A 13746-nucleotide genomic window follows, 5' to 3' on the forward strand; every position below is an offset into this window, starting at 1 on the left:
AACCACCCCTTTTGAATACTTGCTTACCTTCTCCTCATAGGACAGTCCTTCATGAAGTGTCCAATTTTCCCACAAATTCGGCAACATCTATCATTTGGGGCCAGCTCACCTTCAGTTAGCACATCTGGATCAAAAAAGTACTCCTAGCAGAATATAAATACATAAAAATCTGAACTATTAATATGAGATCCAAACACAAAAACTAACCAATATCAATCAGGAATCTCACTGACACACCAACACCGACATATTAATTTTAATAGTTATTATTATATTGCTTAATTCCAAAATCTAAAACCATTAAGAGGTCTAATTCAGGATAGGCTTACCTAAATTCATTTTTGTTTATTACTATTCATCATGCAGAGCACTGTTTAACCATAAAGGTAGCTTGTTCCCTTGCACACTTCTAAACAAAAGCATTACACATTCCTGTGAGTCAGCTTCCTAGGACTTGGGGGAAGCTGAGGCCAGGTACAAAGACTTCATTTTCTCATAAAATGAAAAGGCTAAGACCTAAAAAGAAAGAAGCTATGTGCTGTTGCTTTGTTGTGGCTTCTGAAGGAAAATATCAGAGGACAGGAACGACAATGGTCTGGACTCTAGCCTCTTTGCCACCAAAATTAAGGTGGGTACCAGCAGAAGTGGCATCACCTGGGAGCTTGTAGGACATACAGTCTTGGGCCCCACCCCAGACCTCCTGAATCAGAACTTGCATTTTAACAAAACCCCCAGGTGATTTGTTTGAACAAGTTTCAAAAGCACTGGTGTAGAAGACCACCACAGCAGTATCTGGCAGAAACTAGACGCAGAGATGTAATCAAATGCTGAACATGCTTATACACCCAATAATTTAAGGTTCATTTAAAAAGTCTTTATTAAGAAAATTAATGAAGGAAAAAAACCCCTTTATTTTTAACATAAAACTCTCTAGTTCCTAACCCCTTCCCGTTTTCTCTCACTGAAATGAATTTTTATAATGCAATTTTGTTTTGTTTTTAATGAGTGTGGTTCCATAAAAACCTGATTATTAGGTTATACGAGAACAGACAGATCTTTAGTACAGGCAGCACTGACTCTCCCTTGTTCCATTAAGGGATTTATTACTCTTTGCAAGCAGACTGGAAAAATCTAGATGTCATATGAGGGGGTGGGGGATGGGGGATGTCCTTAGATATGTGCAAACTGGGTTTGCAGAGGCTGGTACGGAGCTGAATGCTTGGTGGGACAGCAGTGCCACCAATGTGTGTTACTGAGGAAAAGCAGCAGCAACAAAATTATTAATTTTCCCACCCAAACTCCACTTCTGGCTATCTCTTCCTGTTCTCCTGATAAATGGCTTCAAAACAGGGATGTTTATTAAAAGGTTTTTATCTTGGCTAGACTCACCAAACTTCCAGAGTATTTAGATTATTACTGAAGTAATGTATACAAATTAGGTGCTTAAATGGCTTTTCGAATTGGTTTTTTGTATTTCCAACACTTACCATTTTTGAGGGGTAGTCCTTTGGAAATCCTTTGACTGGAATACCAAATACTCTTCTCCCATTTATAAATGCTTTCATTATAAAATTTGTCACTAAGAAGAAGAGTAAAGGCTCAATTAGAGGAATTAAAAGGAAAAGAGATGGCATTAATATTTATAAACAAAGTAACTTACTTTTCCTTGATAATCCAGCTCCAAGATTATGATTCAAATCAAATGGATCTAAGTAAAGAAAATTAATGAAAACAAAAAAAGATAATCAAATAGGAAATACCAGTATTCATATATTAAGTGAGGTCTATATAACAAGAAAGTGTTACATACTTTATCATTAATAAAAGTATTAAATGACTGCCTTTTTAATGAGTTTTAAGTCTACAATACAACTAAGTAATATATATATTCCTAAATATAAGGCAAGTTTTCCCCCAAGAGTATCCATCAGAAAAGGGGGTATTGCTTTACATTTGAATCCTTAAAGAGTCCTTCATATTATGAGAAGGTGCTTCATTTTGAACAACAAAATACTGTTTGGAGAAGACATATTAGTCTGATATTACCTAATCATGCTAGTTTTAGAGGCATATAGAGGTCACAAATATATTTAAAACATTTTAGTACTGAATGTTCCTGCTAATTAACAGCCTTTAAAAAATCATTTTAGAAAATAATTTATCATGAAGCTCATAAAACATAAGATAAATTAAAACATACACAGACACACACACCTGTCCCAGTAGCATACCAATGGCTATCTGGATCTCAATTTCCAGTAAAAGCTTTATATAAAGACTCCTGGGACTTCCCTGGTGGTGCAGTGGTTGGAATCTGCCTGCCAATGCAGGGGACACGGGTTTGATCCCTGGTCCGGGAAGATCCCACATGCCGAGGAGCAACTAAGCCCGTGCACCACAACTACTAAGCCTATGCTCTACAGCCCGTGAGCCACAACTACTGAAGCCCACGCGCCTATAGCCCGTGCTCCTCAACAAGAGAAGCCACCGCAATGAGAAGCCCGTGCACCGCAACGAAGAGTAGCCCCTGCTCGCCACAACTAGAGAAAGCCTGCACGCAGCAACGAAGACCCAATGCAGCCAAAAAAAAAAAAAAAAAAAGACTCCCGTATGATCTTTTTTTTTTTAATCAAATGGTTTGCGTTAGAATTTTATTTATTTATTTATTTATTTATTGGCTGCGCTGGGTCTTCGTTGTTGCGCGCAGACTTTCTCTAGTTGTGGCGAGCGGAGGCTACTCTTCGTTCCAGTGCACGGGCTTCTCATTGCGGTGGCTTCTTTTTGTTGCAGAGCACAGCCTCTAGGTGCATGGGCTTCAGTAGTTGTGGCACGTGGGCTCAGTAGTTGTGGTGCACGGGCTTAGTTGCTCCGCGGCATGTGGGATCTTCCCGTTCCAGGGCTCAAAACCATGTCCCCTGCGTTGGCAGGCGGATTCTTAACCACTGCGTCACCAGGGAAGTTCCTCCCATGTGATCTGAAATGTCTGCATCTCAAACGTCTTAGATAGGTATATATACATGATGTATCTGAAATACTATGTTAGATGATCCAAAAAGTGGTAGAAATGATGAAAAAAATGCTGATGTCAAAGATGTATGTGAGATCTGAATAAACTGGTTCATGAAATAAATTCAGGTAAAGCACTATTTCTAAGTCAAAATACTATATTTGATTTAAAATAAATATACACAGAATAATTCACAATTTAAACATTATGTGTAGATATTTAATTATTTCCAATAAATGTCTAAAAACATATTCAAGAAAGCAAAGGAAAAAAAAAAACCAAAACCTTTTTTGGGGATCATCTCATTAAGAAAATGGAGGATGTATATGGTACATACAAAAGGAGTAAAGAAGTAAAAAGAGGCATTCCTTATGGCTGTCTGTTATGCTTCTAATGTATAATAACTGGGGTATACCATTTGGGATTTAGACCCACTAAGAGTTTACTGGCGTATAGGACCCTTCACTCAGTTTAACCCTATACTAATAATTGCTACGAGAAGGTTACCTTTCTAGTAGGTTTGGTCATGCTTTCTTCTGGTGATTTTTATGTGTGTGCTATGTGGAAGTATTTTTGTTTGTTTGCTTGGTGCAGCAGAGATACTACGATGTTAGCTATTGTACAAACACTACAAACTACCACCACTGAGATTTCTCAATTCTAGAATAACTAGTTAAAAGTCTTCCTTCTAATATAGCCTATTGCTAATGGCTCGTTTGTAAATAACGTAAAGTTAAAAGCAAAAGATAATGAGGCTTCAAAAAATTAAGAAAAAAATATTAATAATTGGCAGACCATAAGAACCCACTGTGATAATGGAAAGGTTTAAGACAAAGTTCTATGTTTTTGATATATCAGATACCAAAAAGTTAAAACTGTATCTATAACCCATTGTCATCTGAATTTAATTTTACAAATGTTCACAGTATTTTAATACTGTCAATAAGCAGAAGTAATGACAAAAGCATAACCTAAAGTAACACATTATTTAGGTGATATGATTATATTAAATAAAAAAAGACCAAAATCAACAAAATATTTAAGCCATTTCTCAATTCATTTTTAAGCATTTAAACTCCATTTTGTCTTTAAAACTAAAAATCCCACAAATTGATCATTTATATGTGGAATCTAAAAAATAAAACAAACGAATGTAACGAAACAGAAACAGACTCACAGATACAGAGAACAAACTAGTGGTTACCAGGAGGGAAAGGGAAATGAGGAGGAGCAAGATAGGGGTATGGGATTAAGAGACACAAACTATTATATATCAAATAGATAAGCAACAAGAATATACTGTACAGCACAGGGAATATAGCCAATATTTTATAATAACTTTAAATGAAGAATAATCTATAAAAATATTGAATCACTATTTTATACACAGGAAGCTAATATAATATTGTAAAACAAGTACACAACAATTAAAAAAACCCAGTACTGAGCAACCATTGAAAATAATTCGGTGAATATATAAATATATATATAGTTAATAAAAAATCTACAAAGATAGAAACAAAAATCTCCCAAAGTGGAAATAAACAATCAAATATCAATACAAACACAATGGCCCATGGATCTTATTAGCATTCAAGGAAGGCTTCAGCATGGGTGAAATAAATGTCAAATTTTATATATAACTACTTATAGGTAAACTCCTCCATCAATAAACAGCAAATAAGGATCTTGAAAATTGACTTTCGGTGGCACTCTTCAAACCCTCACCTAGGAAGGTTTTAAAAGTCCCACTATTTTGAAGCTGGCTTACCTCTATAGCAACCTTATTCTCCAGTACCTGTTAAACATAGGTAAAGGACTTGTCATGGTGAACAAAGACTTTTGGATTTGTGAGAGACCCCACGGGAGGGCATCAGCCATTTAAAAATAAATCTTTAAGCTGGAAACAGACAAGTCTGCCTGATGTGGACAGTAACGGGATGGCTGCAAGGCACACCCCGATCAGTGGCTCATGGCTGCTCTGGAAGAGCTCTGCAAGGATGAAGAACACCCTCACAGTTCAATCTCTATATTCTATTCAGTTTTAAGTTTGATTTTATTTGTACCTTCAATAACAATGTATTTTGATGTCCACTGTTTCTTAAAAGTTGTAAGCAGACTTTTTCTCCTGATGCTAATAACATGTTCTTTAAAATCAAATTCCTCTGTGTAGAAACGAAGAAGTCCCAACCATAGCTGCCCAACAGATTCTGTATTTTTTCCATATTCTGGCCAATAGGTGGGCTAGAAATAGAAGGAACAAGAGATATCATGCTCTATAGTAAAGTGTTAATATCAACAGTCATTTGTATCTTAGGGAGTAAATCTGGATTTATTTTAATTAGCTAGAGTTTAAATACATAAAAATACAATTATATAACTTTTCTATTTTAAAATATCATTTACATGAGTTTATTAATCTCTACCCTATGACCTGGAGACAGAAAGTCCTCAGGGTTTTAAATGCCAAACCTCAGAATGCATGTTTGTGGAAGAATCTGGAAATAAATTTTAAGAGCCTTGGTGACACCTGATTATTATATCTCTGTAACTGAGAGTCTTTCCAAACTCTCCGTAGGAAACCACAGAGCAAATATTTGTTCATTTGGAATAAAGTTACTTGACCATTTGGAATTATTAGGCATTAAAGAAATCCGGGATATAGTCCCTAGAAACTCACCTGGCTTAAAAAAAAATGTTTTCAACTTCAAAGGAATCATCTGTATATGCTATTTGTTTTTTACTATCATAATATAAATAAATATTACAAGTGATAATATAGTTGTTGACCAACTACACTACAGAATAGTATAGGTAACTTTCAGTCAAGGATGTAAAAAGTCTTTACTATTAAAATACGTACCAGTTCATCTATTTGATCAAAAAAATAAATATTCCAGCCATCAACAAATATTTCAGGTTTCTTTTCACCTTTGTATATCTGAAATTAATTTTTAAACTATTAGTATGGATTACAAACTTAATGCATTGATACAAAAACTTGTAGGAAAATAGTAAAAATTTTAACTACAGAACCACAGAATTTTAGAGAAGGAAGAGGGCTCAAAGATCACCCAGCTCTACAGATGAGAAATACAATTTCTTTTACTAATACCTCTTGAAGGACAGGAATGACTGGTGTGTTCCTCTGCTGGAGAAAATATAGCACCATAAGCGTGTATGCATATGACGATAAGCTGCCTCTAGAAGCATCGCCAATATCGCACATCTGGGGGGAAGGAAAAGGAGGAACAAAGGAAAGACCACCAATGTCTTCTGCTACACTTGAATCTATTCTATTGTCACTAAGAGTAAGGTGCTTCTAGAGGGCACTAATATAAAAATTACATTTTCAAATGCTAAAATATGCCAACAAAACCAAATAAGACCAACCAAAAAAATAAATAAATAAATAAAAATCAAAGCAAAACAAACCCCAACAAAGCTGTGGAACTATCAGCCAGAAGCAATATTAGGTTACCATGTAAAATTTAAGCAACAAAATTTTAGCTTGCTGAGTAGGGCTTCTCAAATAGTTAAAAGAAGCATTTGACATGGCTATGGTTCTTTAAAAATACACACTTTTCTTTTTCTTTTTTTAATTGAAGTATAGTTGATTTACAATATTATATTAGTTTCAGGTGTACAACATAGTGATACAATATTTTTATAGACTATAGTCTGTTTAAAGTTGTAACAAAATAGGGAATTCCTTGGAGGTCCAGTGGTTAGGACCCTGCACTCTCATTGACGAGGGCCCGGGTTCAATCCCTGGTCAGGGAACTAAAATCCCACAAGTCGTGTGGAGAGGCCAAAAAAAAAAAAGTTTTTGCAAAATAATGGCTATATTCTCTGTGCTGTACAATATATCCTTGTTGCTTATTTACTTTATACATAGTACTTTGTGTCTCTTAATCCCATAATACCCCTATCGCTCCATGTCCCTCTTCCCACTGGTAACCACTAGTTTGTTTTCTATATCACTGAGTCTGTTTCTGTTGGACTTATGTTTTCAACAAGGTTGAAGATGTAATGAAATTTCCTGATAAATCACAAGAGGAAGCATACTCACCTTTGTAAATACTTTCATGGTATAGCACAAATATTTCACTCTGGGATCAATGGCTGAATAAGCAGATAAGAGCCTTGTGTTATGAAGGGCCTGTTAAAAGGGAAATTACACTATAAGTCTACTAGTTAGAAGAAAAAGTTTTAAGATGGAATATTCTGAAAAGGTTTACACTGTAATTCATTCTAGGATGAAGACATTTAGACCGAAACTAATATTTTTTTGAAGTTTGAAGACAAACTTCATTAACTTACTAGATAAGAATTATAAGTGACATCTGATCTCAGGCCTCCTTAGTCTAAACATTCCTAGAAAATATGGGCTATTAAAATAATCAGTTCCATTTAAGTCAGTGTAAGACCTGCACCCCCCCACGCCCATTATTCAAATTAAATGTCCTTAGGGGCCAGAGAGGTCCCATAAAGCCCTGAAACAAACCAGGTATGAGACCAAAGACACACACACACACACACTCCAAAATTAAAACAAAGTTCAAGCCAAACAAAAAGCACTTGCCACTCTGACCTCATTTTAAATGAATACTAATATTAACTCAATTCTATGTTATATCCCCAGTCTCAGAACACTGCCAGGCACTTAGCAAGCACTCATAAATAACTACTGAAAGAATGAACTGGATGAAATGAATGGCTTAATTTTACTGAAAGACTGTGTAAATTAAGAGATACTTGTTCCCCTTAATCACCATAAAGAAAAAGTCTAAAGAAAATCTTACCAATGTGTTATACAAACTGATGTCCACTTCCAGACCACTTCTCAAATGGAAGAACTTTACAATTGGCACCTTTGCTGTTGTAATAGGCAAGATGTTTCTCAGCCCTAGGTTGGGAAATAAGATAGTGTCATTAAATACAGCAGCAGGGGATATAAATTGCTCTTATGTTAATGTGGGTCACTAAGACTAGTCAAAGAATTCTCTGTTATTAACAAACACCTGGGAAGACTCTTCTGGCAAAGTTTACATTTGTTAAACACATCAATATCTGAAGTAACAAGAATGAACAAGGCAGTCACTGCTCTTCAGGAACTCAATGGATCATGTGCATGTGCATAGGGCTGTCAGTCTGATAAACACCACAACAGAGGAAACTACTACAGAATCTGGACTGTGTGGGCCCTGCCTATTCTCTCCATATGACTACACATATAATATGGAGAAAAGCCCATAGGGGTAATCATCAGAATCCTCAAAACAAAAATTACTCATCCTGGAGCTAGAAGCTATGTCAGTAAAAGAAAGGAATCAACTTCAACAGAGAAGTAAATTGCTTGAGCTAGGCTTTGAAAAAGAACAGGCAAAAAAAGAGAAGGCTGAGGGGATTTACCGGGCAAGGAAAACTGCACAGGGAAAGGGTAGACGCCTGAAATAGAACGGCATGTTCAGGGAACTTCCACGGAATTGTTCAGGCTACAGAGTGGACTTGAGGGAAAGAAATAATGAGTAATAGGTGATGTGGTAAAAACTGGGAAGAGTCCAAATAGGGAACATATACATCCTTAGAGGCAAAGAAATGCCAATGAACTGGTCTAAGTTGGGGAGAATCACTGACCACATCTATTTAGACAAGGTCCCTGGCAATGGATAGACTGGAGGCACCCGGGAGAGAGACTAAGTGACCATTATAAAAACTGACCTGGCAGAGAAGCAGTAAGACATGTGTGAGAGCATCCATAACTGGATGGGTTGGGGAAGTAGAAGTAGGGGTGATAAGGGAGAAGGAGGGCTGTAACAGTAAGACCATTTCCTGAGTACCTAGATTCCTTTACAAACATTACTTCCTCAGACCATTCACCCTTACCCAAAAGATGAGGAAACAGAGACCCCGAGAAATGAACGTGCTTAGGAATGTGCAGTTGGTGAATTGTGGAGCTGGGATTCAAATCTAGGTATGACTGAATCTACTGAACCTAGTCTAGGACAGGCTAATTATCACTTCATTCATTTTGGTGATTCCAAGGAAGCAAATGTCAATAAGCAAGAAAGAGGATTCAGAAGGACGAGCAGGTAGTGGTGGCTGTAGCAGAAGGGAGGCAGTAAAGAGAAAGATGAGCTCATCCTGAGATGTTGCGGTTTGAGCTCCTTCTGAGAGAGTTAAGTGGTGATAGCTAGAGGGCAGATACTTAGTGGTCTGGAATTTAGAAAAAAAAGTACACAGATGAAAGAAATTTCAGCAAAAAAGGTCTGTGCTGGAGACAGAAGAAGTCTAACACACCGATAGGGAGGAGAGGCAAGGAAGCTCGTACTTACTGAACACTTAGCGTATGTCAGGCCCTGTAGTTTAATTTATTGCCTTTATTTTTATTTTTTTTTAAATTAATTAATTAATTTATTTATTTTTGGCTGTGTTGGGTCTCCGTTTCTGTGCGAGGGCTTTCTCTATTTGCGGCAAGCGGGGGCCACTCCTCATTGCGGTGCGCGGGCCTCTCACTATCGTGGCCTCTCTTGTTGCGGAGCACAGGCTCCAGACGCGCAGGCTCAGTAATTGTGGCTCACGGGCCCATTTGCTCCGCGGCATGTGGGATCTTCCCAGACCAGGGCCCGTATCCCCTGCATTAGCAGGCAGGCTCTCAACCACTGCGCCACCAGGGAAGCCCTGTATTGCCTTTCTTAATCTTAAATGCTATTACTGTTGTTCCTGCTTTATAGATGAGAAACTGAGTGCTCATAATGAAGTTGAGTGACTTTTGGGGATCACACAGCCAGAAAGCGGGGACCCAAGATTTAAAACTAGAGAGTCTGATTCTAGAAGCCCCATTAACTACTTTGCTATACTGGCTCTAAATTAGATATCCTTTTTCTCAGTCTCCTTCCCATTCTAGAATTTGACCCTGTTAACCAGTATGACACTTCTAAGCCTGTTCTCTAGGATTTATTCATAGCACAGCATCCTGGTTCCTATTTTACCATTCCAATAGCTCCTTTTTCAGTGTCCTTCCCTAATTTCTACACTCAAGAATTAAAGCTTGGTCCTCAACTTCTCTCAAATGATCCCATGGAATTCTGTTTTATTCTTGGCTTCTGTCTCTATTTCTTCCTTCAAGCATTTCAATACAAAACTGTTTCATTTTGTTCTTCAATCCTAACTGACAACTCCATATTTCTAACTACTTGCTGTACTGTTAACTCTTGGAGATTATAGCTTCATGGCACGCTGGTGTTCTCTGCAAACATTCCCACTTCTCAAGTACCCCGACATCAGCCTGAACCCTTATTTCCTGCTTGTAGGTTCCAATTCTAGGAAATTTCCCTTTGGAATCTCTCATATTCTTTTCCTTTTAGGATCACTGGCATCTGGTTAAGGTCCTTCTGCCCTGTCACTTAGATTATATCTTCCCTAAGAGTATATCAGCTCCCTAAAAAAGTTTAAGTTTTGCTTTTATTGGGTTTCTCCCCTCTGAAGAAAGTTCAGTGGCTTCCAAATATCTACAGACTTTACCTTATCTCCTAATAGTTCCCACTTGAAATTCCTCTCAAAATGTACCAATCTTCTCACTGTCCTACAAAATATATTACAGTGATTCTCTCACTCACATCCATGCATCTTAGAAATGACTTCTCTTCCTATCCTTTTCAAATCATGTTCATCATCATCTGAGATCAGAAAAAGCCCATCTCTTCCATGAACCTCCCCTACCCAACTCTTTTCCCAGAATCTCTCTCTCCTCAGAAGTTATTTAATACTTGCTGTAGTTTCTACAACTCATTTTAATAAATGAATACTACCACACATTGTTACATAGCCTGTGAGATTATCTTACCTTTGAGATCTGAAAGCTGTCAAAGATCTGTATAGACTTATTCTTCTACCACCCCTAAGTGCCCAACACAGTGCTGAGCACATAACAGGTACCCAATAAAATACGTGGGGAGACTGCTTTCTTAATCATAGTCCTATAGCTATTATTCCATTTTTGTTCCATGCAATCTGCATTACATTGTAATCTGTATGTAAAAGTCATTTCTAGTCTAAAAATGACCTATTTTTAACATGGTTCATTCTTAGGAAATACACACAGGTATTTAGGGGAAAGGGACGTGATGTTTGCAGCTTAATCTCATATGGTACAGAAAAAAATTGTGAGCAAGCAAGAGACAGAATTATCAATCAAATGTGGTAAAATGTTAACAACTGGTGGATCTGAATGAAGGATAGACAGAGTTCTTCATACAATTTTTCCTGCCTTCCTTTAACTTTGAAATTATTTCAAAATCAAAAGTCAAAACCTAGCTCAGTACTAAATAACCAATAGTCACGGAAGCTTAGCAATTTAGTTTCTTTGCATAATCTTCAAAAATAAAAATAAAAAAGCATATGATCTTTAGAGGTAAAATTCCCAAAATGCTTATTTCAATGACCAAAAAAATTATATCAAAGCATATTAAAAAAAATACTGATGCGCTAGGTTTTCATTAGGAATAAACCAAAATTAAGTTTTTTTCCCCTGTTATTTAAATAACACGCTATCCTCTTTAAACTCCTGGAAATAAAAAATGCAACAGGGACTTCCCTGGTGGTGCAGTGGTTAAGAATCCGCCTGCCATTGCAGGGTACACGGGTTCAAGCCCTGGTGTGGGAAGATCCCAAATGCCACGGAGCAACTAAGCCCATGTGCCACAACTACTGAAGCCCACGCACCTAGAGCCCGTGATCTGCAACAAGAGAAGCCACCACAATGAGAAGCACGTGCACCGCAACAAAGAGTAGCCCCCACGTGCAGCTACGAAGACCCAATGCAGCCAAAAATAAATAAATAAAATATAGATAAATTTATTAAAAAAAAGAATGCAACAAAAAGGGGCATTCCAGGTGCATATTTATGTGTGTGTATGTATGTATGTGTGCATGCCCACGCTGTGAATTTAAGTCTACTCTTGACTAAGATATAAGAAAGCTTTTCATGGATGGCGCACGGATTTTAAGTTCCACAAAGGCAACGACAATATCTTGCTCACTTTCATTTTCAACTCTTAGCACAGAAGTTCGATGAACCACATTTTAAAAGAAGACTCTCACTGTTAACAGCATCCATAGCTGCCTCTGACAAAGAGAGGCAGGAGAATATGTTAATGGCATTTCAGCTCTGCGCACAATTTACAGAATCTATACATTTTACAGCTGTAAATACTTGTTCAGGGTCACACACAGCTTAACAGCTGTAAGTACAATCCATCACCCTAGTCCATGGTGCTTTCCACTACACTTCACATCACTGCTAGCAGCCCCTACACTTTGATTTACACAATGCTGATAAGGCAAAGTGATTCCCAAAATTTCTTGCGTGGTATATACTTTGTCTTGAAATAAAACTGACAGAGGCAAAAACATGCACACACATATTATAACCAATTCCTCAGTTTTTCATACTTAATCACATAAGATTTTTTTAAAGACACCAATACGATAAATGTTATACGAGCCACTACACTGTTTCATTGGCATTCATAAATTCTAAGTATGCAAAACACTACTAAAAAAGACAAAAATATTTTTTAGAAAAAGCTTATAGAGGTACCTGAATGTTTTTTGAGGACTCTTGCCAATTCTTCAATAGTTCTTACACAGTCCAAGCCCTGCAACAAAAATGGCACAAACAAACAAACAAACAAAGAAAGGCACAAACTACTGAATCAAAAATGGAAGACAGGTTCCTAACCTGGTTATAGTTTCCATTTCCTCCAGAAATAACAAAATTAACTTCAAATTATTCTACATACATTTTTCCCTTTTAGGTGAGCGTTAATCCTCATTCACAGGAATATCCTAAGGATATGGAAACCCTCACGGGGTTGCTCTTGGAGGCACAAGAAAGGCTGAAATCAGTGTCTCCAGAAAAGTCTCTGAACCAGCGAGGATCTCCATTTTTCCCCCCTGTGTAATTATGTCACTCAGAAGTACTCTCTACGTGACAGAATTATAATAAGAGGGAGTTTCTGTGGCCCATCTTATTCATTCCGGGTAGACCTTCATTATACTTTTAATTAAGAGCTGAGGAAGTGCTGTGGAGAGTAATTAAGCTCAGATTATTTCTCCACAGGACTAGTAAGAAATATAATGCACAAAAAGAAAGTCATACAGGAAATATGAATAATATTTCAAACATTTAAAAACATTTGGGCTGAAAGATTAAGTCCTTCTGATGGCTATATGCTTCCCAGAATATATTCGGAATTTAATTTAGAAATGCCCTCAAGACTAGTTTATTAATCATGTAAAAATCCAATCGTGATATGTATTGGGTTGGCCAAAAAGTTCGTTTGGGTTTTTCCATAACATTACAGGAACACCCGAACGAACTTCTTGGCCACCCGGATATAATCGGGTCATTCCCTACCTTGGACCCGATCTTGCTTATCCACCGTATTCACCACAGTCATGCTAGGTAACTTTCGACTATCTTCCCAAATCAGATACATCCTCAAAGGATAAGAACTTGAGACTCAAAACAGGCACGAAAAGATCCTGAGCGGCAGCAGCATCGCTCCTCTGGACACACAGCACTTGGACCGTTATAAATAACAAGTTCCGTACTTCTCAGACCGCACACCTTTTCAAAAGTATTCTACATTTTATAAATGCCTTCATATCCATGAGGGCTGGCAAACCTTTTCTGCTTTGTGGACCATATGGCCTGTTGCAAGGACTCAACC

General features: G+C 37.3%; 1 protein-coding gene across 5 annotated transcripts in view; it reads right to left on the bottom strand.

Annotated features, from left to right (window-relative positions):
* The window catches only part of TUT7 (terminal uridylyl transferase 7), a 60697-nt gene that overhangs the window by 16043 nt on the left and 30908 nt on the right, over positions 1-13746 (bottom strand). For all 5 annotated transcript variants that reach the window (XM_068552118.1, XM_068552119.1, XM_068552122.1 and 2 more), the window contains exons 17-25: positions 12612-12669; positions 7813-7916; positions 7080-7169; positions 6123-6236; positions 5871-5948; positions 5074-5251; positions 1661-1708; positions 1488-1579; positions 28-143 (exon numbers count right to left, since the gene is read on the bottom strand). In XM_068552118.1, the coding sequence (XP_068408219.1) occupies positions 28-143; positions 1488-1579; positions 1661-1708; positions 5074-5251; positions 5871-5948; positions 6123-6236; positions 7080-7169; positions 7813-7916; positions 12612-12669 (878 nt within the window). The remainder of the gene's footprint in view (positions 1-27; positions 144-1487; positions 1580-1660; positions 1709-5073; positions 5252-5870; positions 5949-6122; positions 6237-7079; positions 7170-7812; positions 7917-12611; positions 12670-13746) is intronic.

Source organism: Eschrichtius robustus, chromosome 10 (assembly GCF_028021215.1).
Source record: "Eschrichtius robustus isolate mEscRob2 chromosome 10, mEscRob2.pri, whole genome shotgun sequence".
NCBI classification, from domain to species: domain Eukaryota; kingdom Metazoa; phylum Chordata; class Mammalia; order Artiodactyla; family Eschrichtiidae; genus Eschrichtius; species Eschrichtius robustus.